This window comes from Equus caballus, chromosome 1 (assembly GCF_041296265.1).
Source record: "Equus caballus isolate H_3958 breed thoroughbred chromosome 1, TB-T2T, whole genome shotgun sequence".
Taxonomy (NCBI): Eukaryota; Metazoa; Chordata; class Mammalia; order Perissodactyla; family Equidae; genus Equus; species Equus caballus.
This window is the reverse complement of record NC_091684.1, coordinates 115,786,504-115,805,821: the sequence shown is the minus strand read 5'-3', so window position 1 is coordinate 115,805,821 and position 19,318 is coordinate 115,786,504. Positions and strand designations below refer to the sequence as shown.

The 19,318-nt window shown below is 46.2% G+C and overlaps 1 protein-coding gene across 10 annotated transcripts in view; it reads left to right on the top strand.

Moving 5' to 3' along the window:
* Window positions 1–19,318, top strand: part of FAM169B (Protein) — a 210,696-nt gene that overhangs the window by 27,790 nt on the left and 163,588 nt on the right. For 9 of the 10 annotated variants that reach the window (XR_011439024.1, XR_011439019.1, XR_011439022.1 and 6 more), the window contains exon 4: window positions 16,250–16,335. The exons of the other annotated variant lie outside the window; for it this stretch is intronic. Coding sequence is in view for 3 of the 9 variants with exons in the window: in XM_070267716.1 (XP_070123817.1) it covers window positions 16,250–16,335 (86 nt within the window). In the remaining 6 variants the exon portion in view is untranslated. The remainder of the gene's footprint in view (window positions 1–16,249; window positions 16,336–19,318) is intronic. 10 annotated transcript variants of the gene reach the window in all.

The window sequence follows — 19,318 nt, the reverse complement described above, 5'->3', positions numbered from 1 at the left end:
CTTTCTGAGTTATTGTTGTCACAAATTGTTCTTTTCTGTCTTTTGAGTTTGTGACTTAATTTAAGTGTTTGTAGTTTTATTTGGTGCTTCCCATCCCTTTGTCTTTTATTATAATTAAGTATTTACTAACCTATTCTGATATACAGCTACAATTTCCTGATTCTGTCTGTTTATCTCCTTGCTCAAGGTTTTGTAAACCTCTGTTTTTTATTTTCAGATGGAGGGTTCCTTTCAACGTTTCTTATAAGGCAGGACTAGTGATCAACTGCCTCACTTTTGTTTATCTCAGAAAACTTTTATTTCTCCATCATATCTGAAAGATAGTTTTGCTGGATAGAGTATTCTTGGGTGGAAGTTTTTGTCTTTCAGTATTTTGAATATATCATTCCATTCTCTCCTAGCATGTAAGGTTTCTGCTGAGAAATCGGCTAAAATCTGATAGGGGTTCCTTTGTTGATTATTCTCTTCTGCCTTTCTGCCCTTAGGAGTTTTTCTTTGTCATTGGCTTTTGCCAGTTTTACTATTATATGCCTTGGAGAAGGTCTTTTTGCATTGATATAATTAGAAGTTCTATTGGGTTCATGTACTTGTAAGTCCCGTTCCTTTCCCAGGTTTGGGAAGTTCTCAACTGTTATTTCTTTGAACAAGCTTTCTGCTCTTTTCTCCCTCATGTCTCCCTCTTGAATACCTATATTCCTTATGTTACTTTTCCTAATTGAGTCAGATAGTTCTCCAATAATTTTTTCATTTTTTAAATATCTTAATTCTTTCTCTTCCTCCACCTGAAGCATTTCTATATATCTATCCTCTACATCACTAATTCTTTCCTTCATAATGTCAGCTCTATTTTTTATGAATTCTAAATTATTTTTTATCTCATTAATTGTGTTTTACATATCCAGAATTTCTGGGGTTTTTTTTTTCTTTAGAGTTTCAGTCTCTTTGGTGAAGTATTCCTTCCGCTCGTTGATATCATTCCTGAGCTCACTGAACTGTGTTTCTGAATTTTCTTGTAACTCATTGAGTTTCTTTATGACAAGTATTTTGGATTCTCTGTCATCTGTATTGTAAATTTCTGTGAGGTTAAGATTGGTTTCTGGAGACTTGTCATTTTCCTTCTGCTCTGAAGTGTTAATGTGGTTCTTCATGGTGTTTGATGAAGTCATCCTTTGCTGGTGCATTTGCAGTTGTATCAGGTTGCAGATTCCACCTGCCACTGTTGGAGTGGGGCAGGAGCTGTGTTTCCTGATCCCACCCTCTCTGCTGGAAATTGTGCCCATAGAGCTTCTCTGTGTTTGTGCACTGGCTGCAGTTGCTTGGCAGGTCATCCTTGCACACACAGGATGGGTCTCTGCTCTGCCAGCAGGTTGCTCTGGTGCAGGATCCCTGCTCTTGGCAAGGGACCCACTGAGCTGGGAGCTGCAGGCCAGCTCTGTGCTCACAGGTAGCTCAGCTGAGCTGGTGTGCTTGGTGTGGGCTCCTTCATGGGGGCTGAGCCACGCCACTTGGTGGTGAGTGTTCCCACCGGTGGGGCTGCTGTGCCACAGTGGGCTCTCTCATGAGCCAGGCTATAACTCCAAAAGTGTTCACACAGGCTGGGCTACCCTCGCCTTCTCATTCAGTCACAGTGGCTGCTGTCTGAGCTCCTGTGACGTAGCTCACTGCTGCCAGGGTGTGGGAGGAGGAGGGGTGTGCTCACCTAGTTCTACTGCCTTACAGCGATCCCGTCCATCCACCTTCAGAGGCAAGGCTGTGTAGATCTCTCAGATGTCCTGTTGTGCTGTGCAGGGCATCCTCTCCTGGTTAAAAAATGTCCATTTAATTGTAACTTAGAGGGGAGAGACAAAGGGAACAACTCATTCTTCCATGATGCTGATGTCGCTCTCCCTGAGTCTTCTTTTTAGATCACACATCTCTCATTCTCCAACTGCTCCTCCTGCGACATGGGCTCCAGAGCTCGTCACATCCTGGATCCTTCTTTCAGACCTGGGGTTTTGGAATATTGTGCTCAGAACCTGTGTCATGGGTGCTAGAGTGGAAAGAACCTGGGTTTGGGAGTTGATGAGACCTGAGTTCACATCCTCTGCCGCTTATGAGTGGGTGATCTGGATTAAGTTATTTAGCATCTCTGAGCTTCTGTTTCCTGCATTCCTACTTAGCGGTGTTCTGTGGCCCACCAGCAAGGCATCACCAGGGAACCTGTTAGAAATGCAGGAGCTTGGGCCCCACCCAGACCCACTGAGTCAAAATCTGCACTTTAACAAGATCCCCAGGTAATTGCAGGTACATTGCTGTCTGAGAAATGCTTGCCTAGAGAACTATGGGAAGAGAATGGTGGATGGTGAGAGCATTCCTTACTCTTCTTGGACATTCTGTTCCTACAAAGTTAGCCTCAGCTTACCTCAGCATTTCAGTAGAACCAACGCAAGGTTGACTCACCTCCAGCTGACAGCTCATTACCTACATGCCTTGCCCCTGGGCTTTTCACTCAAACTTGTTGTTAAGACGTGGTACTATCTTCCAAAATTTGTGTAGTTGATGTTTTGAACCTACAGGAAGAAGTTTACTTTTACCCCCATTTTGTGTATATACACAGCTTTTTGAGGTATAATTCACATATATATTTTACCCATTTAAAGTGTATGATTCAATGGTTTTTATTTATTTATTATTTTAATTTTTTTTGCTGAGGAAGATTCACCCTGGGCTAACATCCACCGCCAATCTTCCTCTTTTTGTATGTAAGCTGTCACCACAGCATGGCCAATTGACAGACGAATGGTGTTGGTCTGTGCCCAGGAACTGAACCTGGGCTGCCTAAGTGGAGTGCGCTGAACTTAACCACTAGGCCACCGAGACTGGGGCTCTGTAGTTTTTAGGATTTTCACAGAGTGTGCATCGATCACCACACTTAATTTTAGACCATTTCATTACCCATAAAAGAAACCCCTCTCCCCTTATCTATCGCTTCCATCTACCCCCTATCTTCCCCAGCCTTAGGCAATCCATTCTGTTTCTGTGGGTTTGCCTCTTCCGGACATTTCACATGAATGGAATCATGCAAGATGTGGCCTTTTGTGTCTGACTCCTTTTGCTTAGCATGAAGGATCATTTGTGTTGTAGTATATTTCAATACTTTATTTGTTATTATGGGTGAATAATATTCCATTGGATGGACATACATTTTGTTTATCTATTTCTCAGTTGATGGACATTTGGGTTGTTCCACCTTTTGGCTATTATGAATACTGCTGCTATAAAAAATTCGTATATAAGTTTTTTTGTGGACATATGTTTTCATTTCTCTTGGGAACCAAAAAGTTGAATTGCTGGTATGGAATTTAGCATGGTAACTATGTTTAACCTTTTCAGGAACTGCTGGATTGTTTTCCAAAGTGGCTGCACTATTATATTCTTACCAACAATGTGTAAGAATTCCAGTTTCTCTGTATCCTCATTAGTACTTGTTATTGTCTCTTTTTGATTGTAGCCATTCTAGTGGGTGTGAAGTGGTATCTTATTGTGGTTTCGAGTTGCATTTCCCTGATGACTAATGGTGTTGAGCATCTTTTCAAGTGTTTACTGGTCACTTTTACATCCTCTCTGGAGAGCTATCTGTTTAGATTCTATGCCCATTTTTACATTGGGTTATTTGACTTGTTATTGAGTTGTAAGGGTTGTTTATATATTTTGGATACAAGTTCCTTATCAGATATATGATTTTAAACAAGTTTTTCCTGTTTTGTGGGTTTTTTGACTTTCTTGATGGTGTCCTTAGAAGTGCAAAACTTTTTAATTTTTATGATGTCCAGTTTATCTATTTTTCCTTTGTTGCTTGTGTTTTTGGTGTCATATCTAAGAAAAGTTTGCTTGTTTCAAGAGTAGGTCCTTCCATCTGGTTATATTAACTCTTCCTCCTTGCTATATAGTTAATGTCATTTGAAGTTCTGAAGGTGTGCATTCTTTATGTTTAATCCAAGTAGTTTTTAAAAATGCTGGCTTTTATTCATGCAATTACTATTATACCATTAAACACACACCCAAACTATTGTTTAGCAGACACTTCCAGTTCATCCACGAGGAGATGTCAAGAGACTTTATGAAGCGCATGCCTGAAATTAAGAATGGAGGGAAATCTGGCTGCTGAAATTAAGAGAACTTATTTCTTTTTTGCTGAGGCAGATTTTCCCCGAGCTAACATCTGTGCCAATCTTCCTCTATTTTCTTAGTATGTGGGCCACCAGCACAGCATGACCACTAACGGAACGGTATAGGTCCGCACCTGGGAATCGAACGTGGGCTGCTGAAGTGGAGTGCACCAAACTTAATCAGTAGGCCGCTGGGACTAGCCCAAGATAACTTTAAAAAAATTATTCTCCTAGCCCTATCCTGGAACACTGTCGGAAAAGGCAGTGAGGCCTGTTGGCCTTCTCAGGCCTTGGTGAATTCATGATTCACTCTAGACCTACGTTGGGAGGGGGTTTCAGGGAACCAGGCGTTAGTTCCAAGGTCTCTATTTTCCCCTCACAGACTAGGAAAGCATCAGCTCATATTTGGTCTTTTTGGCCACTTCTGGCATCACATGCTCTCCGAGATTAAGGGTTACAGCGTCAGGATCACATTCACAGGACTTTCTGGCGCCTGGGATGTAAATTCACTGGGCTCAGAGACTTGGGCTTCTCTAAAAGCAGTGAGTGCTCTCCTGTTGCTTTTCCGCTATTTCCTGCTACTAGCCTTGCTCCTCAGTTAGAGGCGCTTTGCCCTCCCGGTGGAGATGATCCTCTGTGACCATTTGAGCATCTAGCTAAGGTGTGTTTCTTCCTTGGGGTTGTTCGCTCTGAGTCTAGCCACCCAGGCAGCTCACCCTGCTTGCTTGAACATTTCCCCAGCCTGCTTGAACATACTCAGTGCTCTGGCTTTCCCACTTAGTTCTTAAAGGATTGTGCCCAGCCTGGGGACCTGGCTTTTTTATGGGGTCTCTTCCCTCCTTTACACTTGTTCTTTTAACATCTGACCCTTTCTGATGCAAGCCCTCTCTGCGAGCTCCAAGGCCTCACATAGAGTTTTCCTAGATGCTCTCTTCTTGTTTTCCGTGTCAGATTTTTCTGTTTTTCAGCTTTCCTTCTGATAATATCTGTTTGATATTTTTTTTTTCATATAAAACCCAGTGGTTAGATGATCAGAGGGGAGGGCAAAGAATGTCCCAGAGGCTGATTAAAAATGGCAACTTGTAATTGAGTCAAATGAAGATCTAATCCCATAGTGCTGTGGAAGTTTCCAGAATAAGGGAACTCTTGGATATTGCTGGGCACAGCAGGGAGCCATCTCTGGTTTTTGGCAGGGAAGTGGCAGTCTGGTGAAAATAGGGGGTGGGTACACTTTCTGGGACGTTTGGTCTTCTCTCTTGGCGTCCAGGCTCTCTGGTGGCCACACAGTGGTCACAGAGGCTGTTCCTCTGCCCCTTAGGGCTGGGAGTTCTGGACCTGAAGGAGTACCTCTGGAGGCACAAGGGGCCCCAGAAAGCAGTCCCCCCACTACTCCCGGGCAGCTCCCCACCTTGCAGAATCTGGCTGTGAGTCGCACCAGTCCCTCCTTTGAGTGTTTTGAAGTTTCCTTTCACAAAGTCTTCGCATTGTGCTCTTAGCCCTCAGCTACAGGGGAGGCCATGCTGAGGGGAGTTAGAAAGATGCCTGGTGATGTTATGGAGGACGGGTGGGGACTGGGGCCGGAGACAGGGCTCCTGTCTTTGGATCTTCAGCTCTTTGCGGAATGTCCTACTCATAGTCGGAAAGGAGGATGGATAGAAGGAAGAACAAGTCACCCAATCCCAGGAGGCTGTTAGCGCCCAGGGGAGAGATGCTGGGGCTTGCCTGGTGGGGAGGGCATGGATTAGAGAAATAGTGGAAATGACAGGACTTGGAGTGGACCGAAGGCTAAGGGGAGGAGGGCCGGGAATGAGTCTGGTTTTGACTGGTTGTGGTGGTGGTACAACGGTGCTGGGTAATTTGGGAGAAAAAGCTTGGGGTGAGGGCAATCTGAGCTCGTGTGTCAAGGGTCTGTGGGGTGTCAGGTGGAGGAGGGGTCTGCATGGGGCCCTGGACCCGGGCTGCACCTTCAGTGTGGAGCACATCACTTTGCAGTTGTCCACCAGTCGCTCTTCGTCTCTCAGCTCATTTCCTGCGGCTGATCTTCTGACGTTGATTGTGAGCTTTTTGAGGGCGGAGGGATCATGTTACTTAGATCTTCTGGGCTCTTCCTGCATGATGTTTGGTAAAGAAAACCTCGTCGGCTTGCTGCGCAGGGGTGACACACATGGGCAGGGGAGGAAGTGAGGCTAGACAATAGAAAGCAGGCTACTTCCGGAGAATGAAGACTGAGGAGAGATTGTTTGTCATCGTTACCACATGTTGCCTTCCCTGATTAGAATGTCTGTCCCCCAGCCCGCTTCCAGGACGTTTTGTGACCAAGCATAACACTCATCCTTCAAATTGCTGCTAATTTATTTACAGTTTTTGGTGATTGCATGTCATGTGCACCCTGAGAAAAACAAGCAGGGAATCGAAAAATGATGATTTTTTCCTGGAAAAGCATGCCCATTCTAGGCCTGCAGTGACAGCAGGAGCCAAGGCAAACAATCGGATGAAACCAGAGCCGCTGTGGAACCCGCCTTCCCAGTGGCTGTCCCCAGCCGGGTGGGATTGCGACATGGCAGGCCTGCGGCCAGGCCTTCCCGGGGCTGCGTTTGGGGCAGGTGGGTGGTGGGTCAGGAGGGGTGGGACGGTGGAGAGCGAGGTGTGCCCCTGAGCTGCCCGGAGAACTTCAAAACTGGGAGACCCTTTCTGGATCACTCCTCACCCCTGAGCAGGCTTCCCAGACTTTGGGGAGGAGTTGAGGTGCAAGGCTAGAATGGGGGTGGGGGGTGCTGTGAATTTCTGGCCTCCAGCCAGAGCAACTCCTGGTCCTGCGTGTGCCTTGAAGGGAGAGGCCTGGCCCCCCGAAGGGTAGGACAGATGGGGCTTAGCCAAGCTCTGTTTAGCCAGATGATCCTGTTACCCTGACTTGGTGCAATGGTGGTTTGTGTTTGTCCAGTGGAACACAAGCTAATATGGCGGGAGTGGAGGAGAGGCTTGCTGACCTGGTGACATCTGAGTTTTAGCACATGGAGAAGTAATTGTAATTTCTCTGGTTTTGAAGTGTGACGACCCCACAGTCTCATGACACACAAAGGGTCCAGGGCCCACCTGGTGAGCAGGCACCCCATTGGCACATAGCAGCCCCCCGTGATCCCACAGACGTTGGGTCTTTTCTTGAGTCTGTGCCTGCTCTCTGGATGATGCAAAGTAAATGTCAGCCGGAGACAGGGCACATCCTCCCACCTTCTGTGTCTGTGGAGTGGCACTTGAGTAGGTCTGACCGCCAGGGGGAAGGAATTCTGGCCAGAAACTCAGCCTTGCTTTAAACACCAGCTCCTTCCGGCAGCTAAGGTGGCCATGTGTCTGGTGCTGGGCCAGTGTCAGGCAGCCCCCAGGTTGAGTAGGACACGAGTTCACATAAGCTAAAGGAACTCCATGCTGGAAATGGAGAGAGCTCTGTTTTCCTTGGGCTGTGTCAGATGCAGATGGAAGAGCCATTCGCAGTGACAGCGCTGTGATTTGGGAACACACGTTGGCTATTGTTTGGGATTTTCTTCTTGATTCCCTATTAATTTGTGGCACTTACTGTGAGTTAGATTTAAACGTAGGGGAAAACAGCATCCCACAAACAAAGACATGTCATTCTCACCAAGGGACCAATAGTGTGTGGAAAACAGGGCCGCTCCAAGGAAAATATTCCCGGTGTCAAGGATGGAGCTGTTGTTGGGGGGGCGGTGCTGCTGCTTTGAGGCCTCTGAGGGTTTCCCGCTGTAGGGTGGGCTGCCCGCACCTCTCTCTGCTTCCCCCAGCCCTCAGAAGCTGTGCTTGCCTCGGTCCAGCCCAGTGATTGTAAGATTCCTTTCCAGGTAGCCTAGTTTTGGTGTGGGTTTCTTTTTGCCCCCACACCTTGTAGTCCAGCTATACCTCAGAATCCAGGTCCCCTACCTCATCCCATCTTCCTTGAGTTAAAGTCTAGACTCATGAAAACAAAATTGCTTAAGGCAAGAAAGGCCTGAGAACCACAAGGAGGCTGATGCAAATATACTGCAAACCAGATGTTTCCTTCTCCATGGCAAAGAGGCGCCCCAGTTCACGGGGCATCTGGGGAAGTGTTTTCCTTTAAGGAAGACATCTGTATGGAAATGGTAGCCCGAGTAATGCGATGTGACAGTTGCTATGTCAACTCGCGTATTTTCCCCTCCCCTTAAATTATTGACCGACTCAGTCAGTGTTGCATAAAAGTCATGCAATGCCTTGGAATGTGTTTATGTGCTGTCCTCTGCCAGAACTTTTCAGCATTTTTTTCCTTAGTGTATTTTGCTTTTGGGAAGATGGCCTGTCACTTTGGTTTAACTGTGCTCTTTCTTTTTTGTGAAACTACATATTTCTTAGATTTGTAATGGGGCAGTGGTGGCTTAGGCTCCAGGGGAGCAATTGAGGGGGCAGGAGGTGGGTACGGCAAGGGGACTTGAAGCCCCTCAGTTGTGATGGAGTAAGTATAAACCATAGGCCAGTACGTGAACAACTTGCAGTTAGTGTGTGTGGGTGGGTGGGTGTGAACTCCTCCCTCGTTGGTTCCTGTGCTGGTACAGGTCATGGGCCTTCTCTGTGTCTCTGCTCAGCTCCGGGCTGTGTATCCAGCTGCCTGCTGGCCATCTAACGAGTACTTCAAAACTGAAACCCTCACGCCTCTTCTTCCTTCTCACTTCCTCCTGGTGAAGGCACCTGCATCCTTTCACTCAAGCTTGAGAGCTGGCTGGGCCCCTGCCTCCCCTCTCTCTTCCGCCTAGGACTAGTCTGATTCCCAGCTGGTCTTTTCTGCCCCCTGAGCATTTCCCTCCCCGCCAGCATGATCGCTGTAGGCATCCCCTCCTCACTCTTGGCCAGATCACCATAGCCTCCCATTGTCCTCCCTGCCTCCGGCCAGCCTCACCCCCACCTGAATTCATTCTCCACACTCACTCAGTGTGATTCTTCTTCTCAAATAATTGTTTTTTTTAGTTTCAAAAGACTAATTCTTTTGGGCATAACCTGTTCTCTTTCTAAAACACCACTCTGATTATGTCTCTCGTTGATTGGACTCTTCCAGGGACTTATTAGGAAGCCAACACTTTGACCTGATCCCTGGAGCCTCCAGCACTGGAGCCCAGGGTGGCCCAGGCCTATTCTTGGAACTCTGCCCCAGCCCTCCCAGAGAGCATGTCTGGTCTGAGCATTTGTGTGCCCCCCAAATTTATATGTTGAAATCCTAACCCCCAAAGTGGTGGTATTAGGAGGTGGGGCCTTTGGGAGGTGCTTAGGTCATGAGGGTGGAGCCCTCAGGAATGGGATTAGTGCCCTTATGAAAGAGACCCCAGAGGTCTCCCCTGACCCTTCTGCCATGTGAGGGGACAGCAAGAAGCTGGCAGTCTGCAGTCTGGAAGAGGGCTCTCACTGGAACTTGACCACGCTGGCACCCTGATCTTGGACTTGTGGCCTCCAAAACTGTGAGAACTATGTTTCCATTTTTTATAAGCCACCTAGTCTATGGTGTATTGTCACAGCAGCCTGAATAATGAAGACACAGCCCCTGAGTGGATGCTTGCACTGCTCACGTCTTGGAGCTCTGGTCATGGTGTGTGTGGTCATGGCCTGGTGGCCTGTCTTGCCCCTGCTGGACAGTGTCTTCTGTCCTGGATCCCTGGTGACAGTGCCTGGCACTTGTCAATGTTTGAATAAGTGGCAGCCCCCTGCCCCCCGTCCTACAGTGCAAAACAAGGTCCTCAGGTGTCCACTCTGTTAAGGTCTTTCTGTGCTTACCGGCCTCTCCTTTCTCTTCAGTGTCTTGGCTTGTCCCCTCCTTATCTCTCATCTCATCTGCCTCTTTCCTACTCTCTGGCCTTTGTGGGAGCCTGGCTCCGGCTCTGCCCTCTGGTCTCTCTGTCCATTCTTCACCTGGAGCATAGTGGTTAGAGCAGGGGCTTGAACCAGTGGGACCTGGTTCACATCTAGTCCCACTGCTGCCGTTTACAACCACATGACCTTGAGCAGGTTCACCTGAAAACCAGAGTCAGCTGTGGCCTGCGTTACTGAGATGCTGCCCTTGACGTTGCGTCAGATGCTGGGTGAGTGCTTGGACATGTGGTTCTGCGAATATTATTTAGAACAGCGGTTGGGTTGTGTCGCTCTCCTCCTCTGAAGCATGGGGGCTGCCACTTGTCTACAGGGTACGGCCCTTGAGACCTCCCCGACTGGCCTTCTCCGTCCTGCCCTCACCTTCAGCTCTGGCCCACTGTAGTTCTTGTCCTTGCTTGGTGTGCTTTCATGTCCCTGAGGCTCTGTCACCTCCCCGCACCTCCAGTGCCTTTCTCCCATAACTGGGCCTGACTCATTCTTCGGTCCCAGGTAGGACACCTCCATTGAAGGCTCTCTGTCCCCTCAGCAGGAATGACCTGCTTCTTCCTCTCGGCTCTCTCACAGCACACAGCCCGGCCTGATTTTACTTTCTTCTGCTTCATGTCCCAGGCACGCTCTCCTCCTCTGAGTTCTAAGTGTCTTAAGCCAGAGTCTAAATTTAATTCCTGGAATGGATTTATGATGTACTTTGCACATAATAGCTACCCAACATGTGGGTTGAATGAGCAACACGTGCTTCAGAATTGTGACCTCTGGAGGGTCCACGTGCCAATTTGGTGCCTCCTGCTGTCCTCTGGGCAGGGGCAGGTGAGGAGGGACAGCAACGCCAGCTGCAAGTGCCACCATCCCCCATCTGGACGATGCTGATCTGTCACAGTGCTCCTCCTTACTGAGTTGGGCTATGGCCTCAAAATGCTTCTCAGGGCATGTCTCTGCTGTCACAGCCCATCCTTCTGAGGTAACAGGTGACAACCAGCTCCCTAAACTATACTGTGGAAAAATCACAGTAACTTTTTCAAAACGATTGTTTTATGTATTGATTGGTTAAAAAAAATGTCTAAATAAAAAAGGGTTTATCTCCCTTAAGAATCTTAGGCAATAAAAAAGCTTTAAAAATCTTGTTGGGAGGTCCTGGTTGGGTTAAAGTGTGTGCCTTAACCTGGCTTGATGTGTGCCCACAGCCTTGGGAGGAGAAAGTGAGGAACACAATGGTCAGCTTAACGTTCCCTGATAGAAAAAGGAACAGTCATGAGAAAATGTGGTAGGTAGAAACATATCCACTTGAGGGAGCGGACAGGCTGGCAGTGATCAAGCTGTGAAAGAAAGACAGATATTTCCACGTAAACTAGAGTAGAAAGTTTGGAGAGGGAGCTCCCAGGAAGAAATGGGAGTGTTATGAAGCAGTTTCCATTGTTTCACTGACAAAACCCAACAAATAACAAAGGGCTTTTCATACTTCTTTGAAATCCCAGAACAATGCTTGAAGCAGGTGGAGGAAGTTTCTAGAAACCACTTAAAAGCTTCCAACACCGAGGAAAAGCAGTTTGGCAAAGTGAACTCTTTCCAGAAACCTGTGTGATGACCAGGTGAGAGGATACTGTAGTCTCCATTTGACATGCGGGGGACTCAAGGCTGTGGGGTGGGGGTTAGGTCACGCAACTAGTAATTGGATAAGCCAGAATTTGAGCCCCATCTGGCTCTGAAGTTCATATCCTTTTTTTCTACACCAGGTATATAGGGCAGTATCTAAAATGCTTTCTGTCGTCCTGCTCTCTTTTGTAACTCCAGTCCATTAGAGACTGGCGAATGAATGAAGCCAGTGTGTTTTGTTGAGATGGTGTTTGTGAAGGGTGAGAGGGCTGTGTCTAGATTCATTTTATGTGTGTGGATGTCCAGTTGTTCCAGCACCGTTTGTTGAAGATGGTATCTTTGTTCCATTTATTGCCTTTGCTCCTTTGTCAAAGAGGAATTTCTGTTTTTGTGTGGTTCTATTTCTGGGCTCTCCATTCTGTTCCATTGATCTGTTTGTATATTTCCTCACTGATACAGGGACACAGTGTCTTAAATACTATAGCTTTATAGCAAGTCTTGAAGTTGAGTAGGGTCAGTCCCCCAAATTTGTTCTTCTCCTTTGATATAGTGCTGGCTATTCTGGGTCTTTTGCTTTTCCACATAAACTTTCGAATCAGTTTGTCGATATCCCCAAAATAAATTGCTGGGATTTTGATTGGGATTGCATTGAATCTGCAGATCAAGTTGGGAAGAACCGACATGTTGACAATATTGGGTCTTCCTATCCGTGAACATAGAATATCTATTTATTTAGTCCTCCTTTGATTTTGTTCATCAAAGTTTTGTAGTTTTCCTCATATAGATCTAGTACATAGTTTGTTAGATTTATGCCTAAGTATTTCAGTTTATGGAGGTACAAATGTAAATGGTATTGTGTTTTTAATTTCAAATTCTACTTGTTCATTGCTGGTATATAGGAAGATGATTGGCTTTTGTGTGTTAGCCTTGTATCCTGCAATCTTGCCATAATCAGTGTTTGCAGCCCTGTCTCTCCCTTGTCTAGGCATCACCCAGCTCCTCCTGCTGCTTGGGATGCCCTGGGTGTGGCCTTCGACTTGCAGGGCTCTGTGCCTCTGCTCACAGGTTACACTGCCTGCAGGGCCCCTGCGCATCATCCCTGCCTGTTGAAACCTTACTCACCGATCCAGAACCTGAGCTGGTGGAGCTCTCCAGGCTCACTTTCCCAATACCCTTCAGTACAGTTGATTCCCTCCTCTGGGTGCTTGTGACGCTTTGGTTCCCAGCTTGATTCCAGCACCTTTCACACCCTGTCCTGAATCAGAGAAGCTCTCTCCTCCTCTGTAGGCTGCCTACTCCCAGGGGCAAGAGTGGAGGCTTACTCATCAGCCTCTTCTAATGCCTTTGGGAACTCGGCCAAGGGTAGTTGAGTTCAGTTGATCTTGCTGAGCCTTGATGAAGCCAGGCCACTGGAAGTTAGCCTTAGGACCTCATTGTCTTCACTTGTTTGGGAAACCTTGGAGTGTCATAGTATGAAATCCATTACTGACATCTTCCTTGTGTTCCACATCACCTGTCACTCAGGGGGAAAGGGAAATTAAATTGGTGCAGTGAGGCTGGCCTTTAACAATGCCCGTTGATTGCCGTCACCACTGTACAGCCTTCTGCAGGTGTCTAGTCTCTGCTTAGACCCTAGATGGTGGAGAGCCTAGAAGATACTGATCAGGATCATATTTTTTCTTTTAAAACTACGGATGTTGTGGTTTCCACTTTCTAAGTCTCAGAACTCGCTGGCTTCAGGGTCTCAGAAGTGATGCCCTGAGGCTGGCTCTGCAGTGCCTGTCAGTGCCCCGGGATCCATCCTTTGTCCTTGCTGAGCTGGGTACAACCTCTCTTCGCTGCCCCTGCCACCTTTCCTCCTTCCTGTTTCCTCTTGACTCGGTAGGATGGTATCATGCTTTTCTGATCAAACGCTGCTGCTCTCTAGAAGGCTGACCCTGCTTTTCAGGAGTTGGTTTTGAGAACAATTTCTTTGAGGCTTGTTAAATTTGATAGGGATTCACCTTCATTGTTATGTATACGTAGCAGCTTAAGATTAGTTTTGAAAAAGACAGTTCAGTCTATTTTGTGACAACTTGTGTGACTAATTAATGCTCTGCAGTGCACCATGAAACTTGCAGGGCACCGTGCAAACACCAAATCATAACAAGCTTCCTGTTTGAAACTATCATAGTAAATTGAACATCTGTATTTCAGTAATACACTGTATTAGTAAACTGAACATCTTTTATTGATTCACCTTGTTAAGCAGGAAAATAATCCTTACAGTTTTGTAATCCTCCTGTAAGTTCTAGTAGGTGCCATTTTGAAAATGAATTTAGCTGAATAAATGAAGGCAGATGTCAAGCACTGAATTGGCCCTTCTCTCTCAGCTGGCTCTGTCAATTTTGGAACTATTGTTGGAGATGATATAATTCACCAATGATATGAAACTGACATAATGGATTAGATGCTTTTGGTCTTTGGAGAGGAGGGGCTGGCTGTGCAGAGTTAATGTTTAATAACTGGCTAATGTCATTGTAACCTGGTCTTCACAGAGTTTTCTACTTAAGTTCCTCAAAGATCAGAGAGAAATAGGGAAGAAGGGGGTGGCAGCTTAACCTGAGCAGCCCACAAAATTTGCTTCAAAGTCTTGAGCCTTATATTACATGTTCAGGTGACTTGTTTTCTACTCCATTAACATTTTCCTGCAAATCTTCACCTGGAAAGATTTGACTGGGAGAGTGCATCTTTTTATTTTGTGGCTTCTGGACCCCTGGGGCTCAGATGAGAAGCAGATATAAAAATGGAAATAAAAGGGGTATAAAAAAGATGCCAGAGAAGAAGTAAACTGTGGTACCTCCAGACAATGGAATATTATTCGGTGCTGAAAGGAATTTTGAGATATCTAGTCCTGGAAGGACATGGAGGAAACTTAAACGCGTATTACTAAGTGAAAGAAACCAACCTGAGAGGCTACAGACTGTATGATTTCAACTATATGACATTTTGAAAAAGGCAAAACTATGGTGACAGTAGAAAGATCAGTGGTTGCCAGGGGTCTGGGAAGGAAGTATGAATGGGTGGAGCACAGAGGACTTTTTGGGAAGTAAAACTATTCTGTGTGATACTATAATGATGGTTACATGTCATTATACATTTGTCCAAATCCATAGAACGTACACCAGCAAGAGTGACCCCGAATGTGAGCTCTGGCCTCTGGGTGGTCAATGTGCCAGTGTAGATCGCTTAGTTGTAACACCTGTACTGCTCTGGTGGGTGATGTCGATAATGGGGGAGGCTATGCTTGTGTGAGTACCGGGGGTATATGGGAAATCTCTGTACTCTCCCCTCGATTTTGCCATGACCTTAAAACTACTCTTAAAACACGTCCTAATTAAAAAAAAAAAAGATACCAGAAAACAACCAAAGTAACTTTGGTGTTTCAAATGTAATTCTTAAGCACGGACGGGAGGGTTGCACAGCTGAGAGACAGGAGGCAGAGGCCATGACTGGATTTGCCTTTGGAGCAGCCACTCAATAGGGGTAAATTCACGGGGAGTCCGAGGCAGGGGACAGGCTGAGCGGCTGTCACAGTCACCTGTGGAGATGATGGTGGCCTGGACCCAGCTGGCATCCAGGGCTGCCATCCTGAGGCAGCAGGTGGGAGTGAGGCACTTGGCGACTGGCGCAGGAGCCAGGGGAGGAGAGCTGACTCATTAATTAGCAGGCGCCGAGCACATTCCACCTGCCGGGCCCTGGGCGGGGCCTGTCACTCCCGATCCTCATCAGAACTTGTCAGCCACCTCGGGTGATCAGTTTGGGCAACTCCAATGAGGAGTGTAGGGCTTAGTGAGGTGGAGGGTGTGCTGAGGTCACCCCTACCAAGCAGCAGACCCTGTGTCCAAGCTCAGAATGGGCAGAATCAGCAGCTTCCGTGACTGTTTAGACTTGGGCCAGGCGAGAGTGGGGGAAGGAGGGCTGTCTCTACCCTTCTCCTCCTGCAGCTCCCAGCCCCAGGACCTGCTTGCCTAAAGACACCCCCACCACCCTGGTGTGATGCGCCCCATTCCTGACAGCTGGCCCATCTCCGGCTTCTTGGAAAGGGCACTGTTCTTGGGGTCCAGCGGCCTAGGGCTGGACCCCGCCTCAGGCCCCCTCAGAGCTTCAGCGTCCTCCTCAGAAACATGCAGATGACAGTTTCCTTATGAGAGTAAAAGAAAATCATGTAGAGGCAGCCAAGGGCCAAGGGCGATGTTAAGAGGGTTTGTTCAATGCCCTGAGATAATGTTGGATTTGACTCAATTTGGGGAGTTCCCAGTTGTGGCACATAATTGGACTTTGAAAAGAAATGTGAGTCTTACTCATTGAATTTGTCAATATTGGTGTGTAGCCTTTTTTGCCCAGCGACATTGGGATGCATCCTATTTTAGAGTCAACAGTGAACCATCTGTGACTTCCCCTGCAGGTGATAGTGGCCACTCTATCCTGGTCAGTGCTCTCAGAAAACGTCCGCTAGAAGTATCACTGGCTTTCCCTATGCGTAATCTCTCCTTTGCCCCTTGACGGGGGCTCCATGCTGTTGAAACTTGCTCCCCTGGGGGCCGGTCGGCTGTGTGCACACCCTCCTTTTCTCTTGGCTTCCTCTTTAGTTGTGGCTGTTTACATAAAGGAGAGCTGGTGGACCACCGAGGATGTCCTGAGAACCTCTGATCCTGCACGAGAAGGTCTGATGAAGGTAAGGTGATGTAATTTTAAATAGACATTGCAAAACAGGTGTTAATAGTCACTGTAGTTATTATCATGTTAAGAATTTAAACCAGTCTACCCCTGTGGGTCAGTTTTGTAGGGCTCTGTGACAAAATACCACAAATTGAGTGGCTTAGACAACAGAACTGTGTTGTCTCATGGTCCTGGAGGCTGGAAGTCTGAGATCAAGATGTCAGCAGGGCTGGTTCCTTCTGAGGCCCGTGAGGGAGGATCTGTCTCCTAGATACTGGTGGCATCAGGTGTTCCTGGCTTCTAGATGATGTTCTCCTTGTGTCTCTGCATCATCTTCCCTCTCTGTGTGTCTGTCTGTCCAAATACCCCCTTTCGGTAAGGACCCCAGTCCTTGGATTAGGGCCCACCCTAATGACTTCATCTTGACTTGATCTTCTGCAAAGACCCTGTTTGGAAATAAATCATTTGCTCATGTACTGGAGGTGAGGACTTCAACATCTTTTTAGGGAGCACAACTCAATCCATAATACCCTCCCAGCAAGGAAAATAGTAGTAAATGGCCAAATGTAAGAGATATCTGTTTATCTCTGTAAATCTCTTTTACCTTCCTGAGTGGCCTCTCATGTCTTAGTTTTAAAACTTTAATCCACAGCATCTCTCTAGTGTGTAGGAAAGTTCTGCTTAGTGTATTCAAGTGATGTTTGTTGGTACTTAATGTGAGTCAGACATTGTGTGACATCCAGCCCATGTGTTACCTCAGACTCTTTACAGGGACGACCTAATTTCAGAATATTCAAGGTATTTGTTTTGCAGATGAGAAAACTGAAGCTGAGCCACACAGCTAGTAAGTGATTTTTCTGGACATAAGCTCCAGTCTCTCTGATGTCAGGCCTGGCAGTCTTTGAAGTGCTGTGGCTTCATGGAGCAGAGACCCAGGATGGCAAGGGTGAAAGCAGGCACCACAGCAGCTCCTCAGAGGTCAGGCGGAGTCCTCGTGGCTGAGATTTGGCTGGGGCCACGGCTGAGGAGGAGGGTAGGAACCAGCTGAGAGTTTGGAATATTCACCTCTTTTCATTTGATTGGCATTTTTATCTTACTTCTGTAGGTGGGAAGAAGGATGGTGCTTCTTGGCAGTCTTGAAGTGGTGGGTCTGTGCACAGTTGGCTGGAGTTGCACAGGTTCTCTCTCACGGGACCCTGTGAATACTGAATGAAATATCAGTATTCTTTCAGGTTGGGTTTGAAGAATGTGGTGATAATCAGGTTTTTTTTTTTTCTTTTCTCTGTTGAACAGTTAAAAGGAAAACAAATCCAGTTCTGGCTTTTATTCCCGAACAACAGCTTCATTGAGATGTAATTCACATACTATAAATTTCACTCTTTTGAGGTGTACAATTCATTGATTTTTAAGCATATTCACAAAATTGTACGTTGATCACCACTGTCTAATTCCAGAACATTTTCGTTACCCCAAAAAGAAACATCATACACATTAGCAGTCACCCCTAATGTCCCTCTTCCCCCAGCCTCTGACAACACTAATCTATTTTCTGTCTCTATGGATTTGCCTATTCTGGGCATTTCACATCCATGGAATCATATAATGTGTGGTCTTTTGGGTCTGGCTTCTTTCACTTAGCGCAGTGTCCTCAAGATTCATCTGTGTTGTAACGTGTCAGAACTTCATTTTTTTATGGCTGAATAATATTCCATTTTATGTATATACCACATTTTATTTATCCAGTCATCAGTTGATGAACATTTGGGTTGTTTCCACTTTTTGAATAATGCTCTCTAAATAATCCTCTATGGACGTTTTTGTGTGGACATGCATATATTTTCGGTTCTCTTGGGTAAATACCTAGGAGTACAATTGTTGGGTCCTGTGGTAACTCTGTGTTTAACACGTTGGGGAACTGCCAGACTCTTTTCCACAGCAGCTGTACCTTTCTACATTCCCATTAGCCGTGTCTGAGGATTTCAATCTCTCCATATCCTCACCAACACTTTTTATTGTCTGTCTTTTTTATTTACCCATCCTAGTGAGTGTGGAGTGGCATCTTACCATGTTTTTGATATGCGTTTCCTCGATGGCTAAGGATGTTGAGCATCTTTTCATGTGCTTATTGGCAATTTGTATATCCTCTTTGGGAAAATATCTGTTAAAATCCTTGGCTGCATTTTAGTTGGGTTATTTGACTTTTTTTTTTTTTTTTTTTAAAGATTTTATTTTTTCCTTTTTCTCCCCAAAGCCCCCCCGGTACATAGTTGTGTATTCTTTGTTGTGGGTTCTTCTAGTTGTGGCATGTGGGACGCTGCCTCAGCGTGGTCTGATGAGCAGTGCCATGTCCGCGCCCAGGATTCGAACTAACGAAACTCTGGGCCGCCTACAGCGGAGTGCGCGAACTTAACCACTCGGCCACGGGGCCAGCCCCTATTTGACTTTTTACTGTTGAGTTGTAAGAGATTTTTATATATTCTGGATGCAAGTTTCCTATCGCATATATGATTTGCAAAGATTTTTTCCCCATTCTGTGGGTTGTCTTTTTTGAGGTCTGGTTTTTTCCCAGCTTTATTGAGATGTAATTGACATATGACATTGACATTGCGTAAGTTTAAGGTGTACAATGTGTTGATTTGATACACTTATATATTGCAAAATGCTTACCACCATAGGAGAGCTAACACCTCCATCATATCAGGTCATTAGCATTTCTTTTCTGTGGTGAGAACATTTAAGATCTAGTCTCTTAGCAACTTTCAAGTATATAATGCAGTATTGTTATCTATAGTCACTATGCTGTGTGTTAGAGCCCCAGAACTTATTCATCTTTTAATTGGAAGTTTGTGACAACAAACTTTGACCAACATCTCTCCTATCCCCCAGCCCCCAGCCCGTGGTAACCACCATTCTACTCTGTTTCTATGAGTTCAGCTTTTTTAGATTCTACTATGTGAGATCATACAGTATCTACCTTTCTCTGTCTGACTTATCTCATT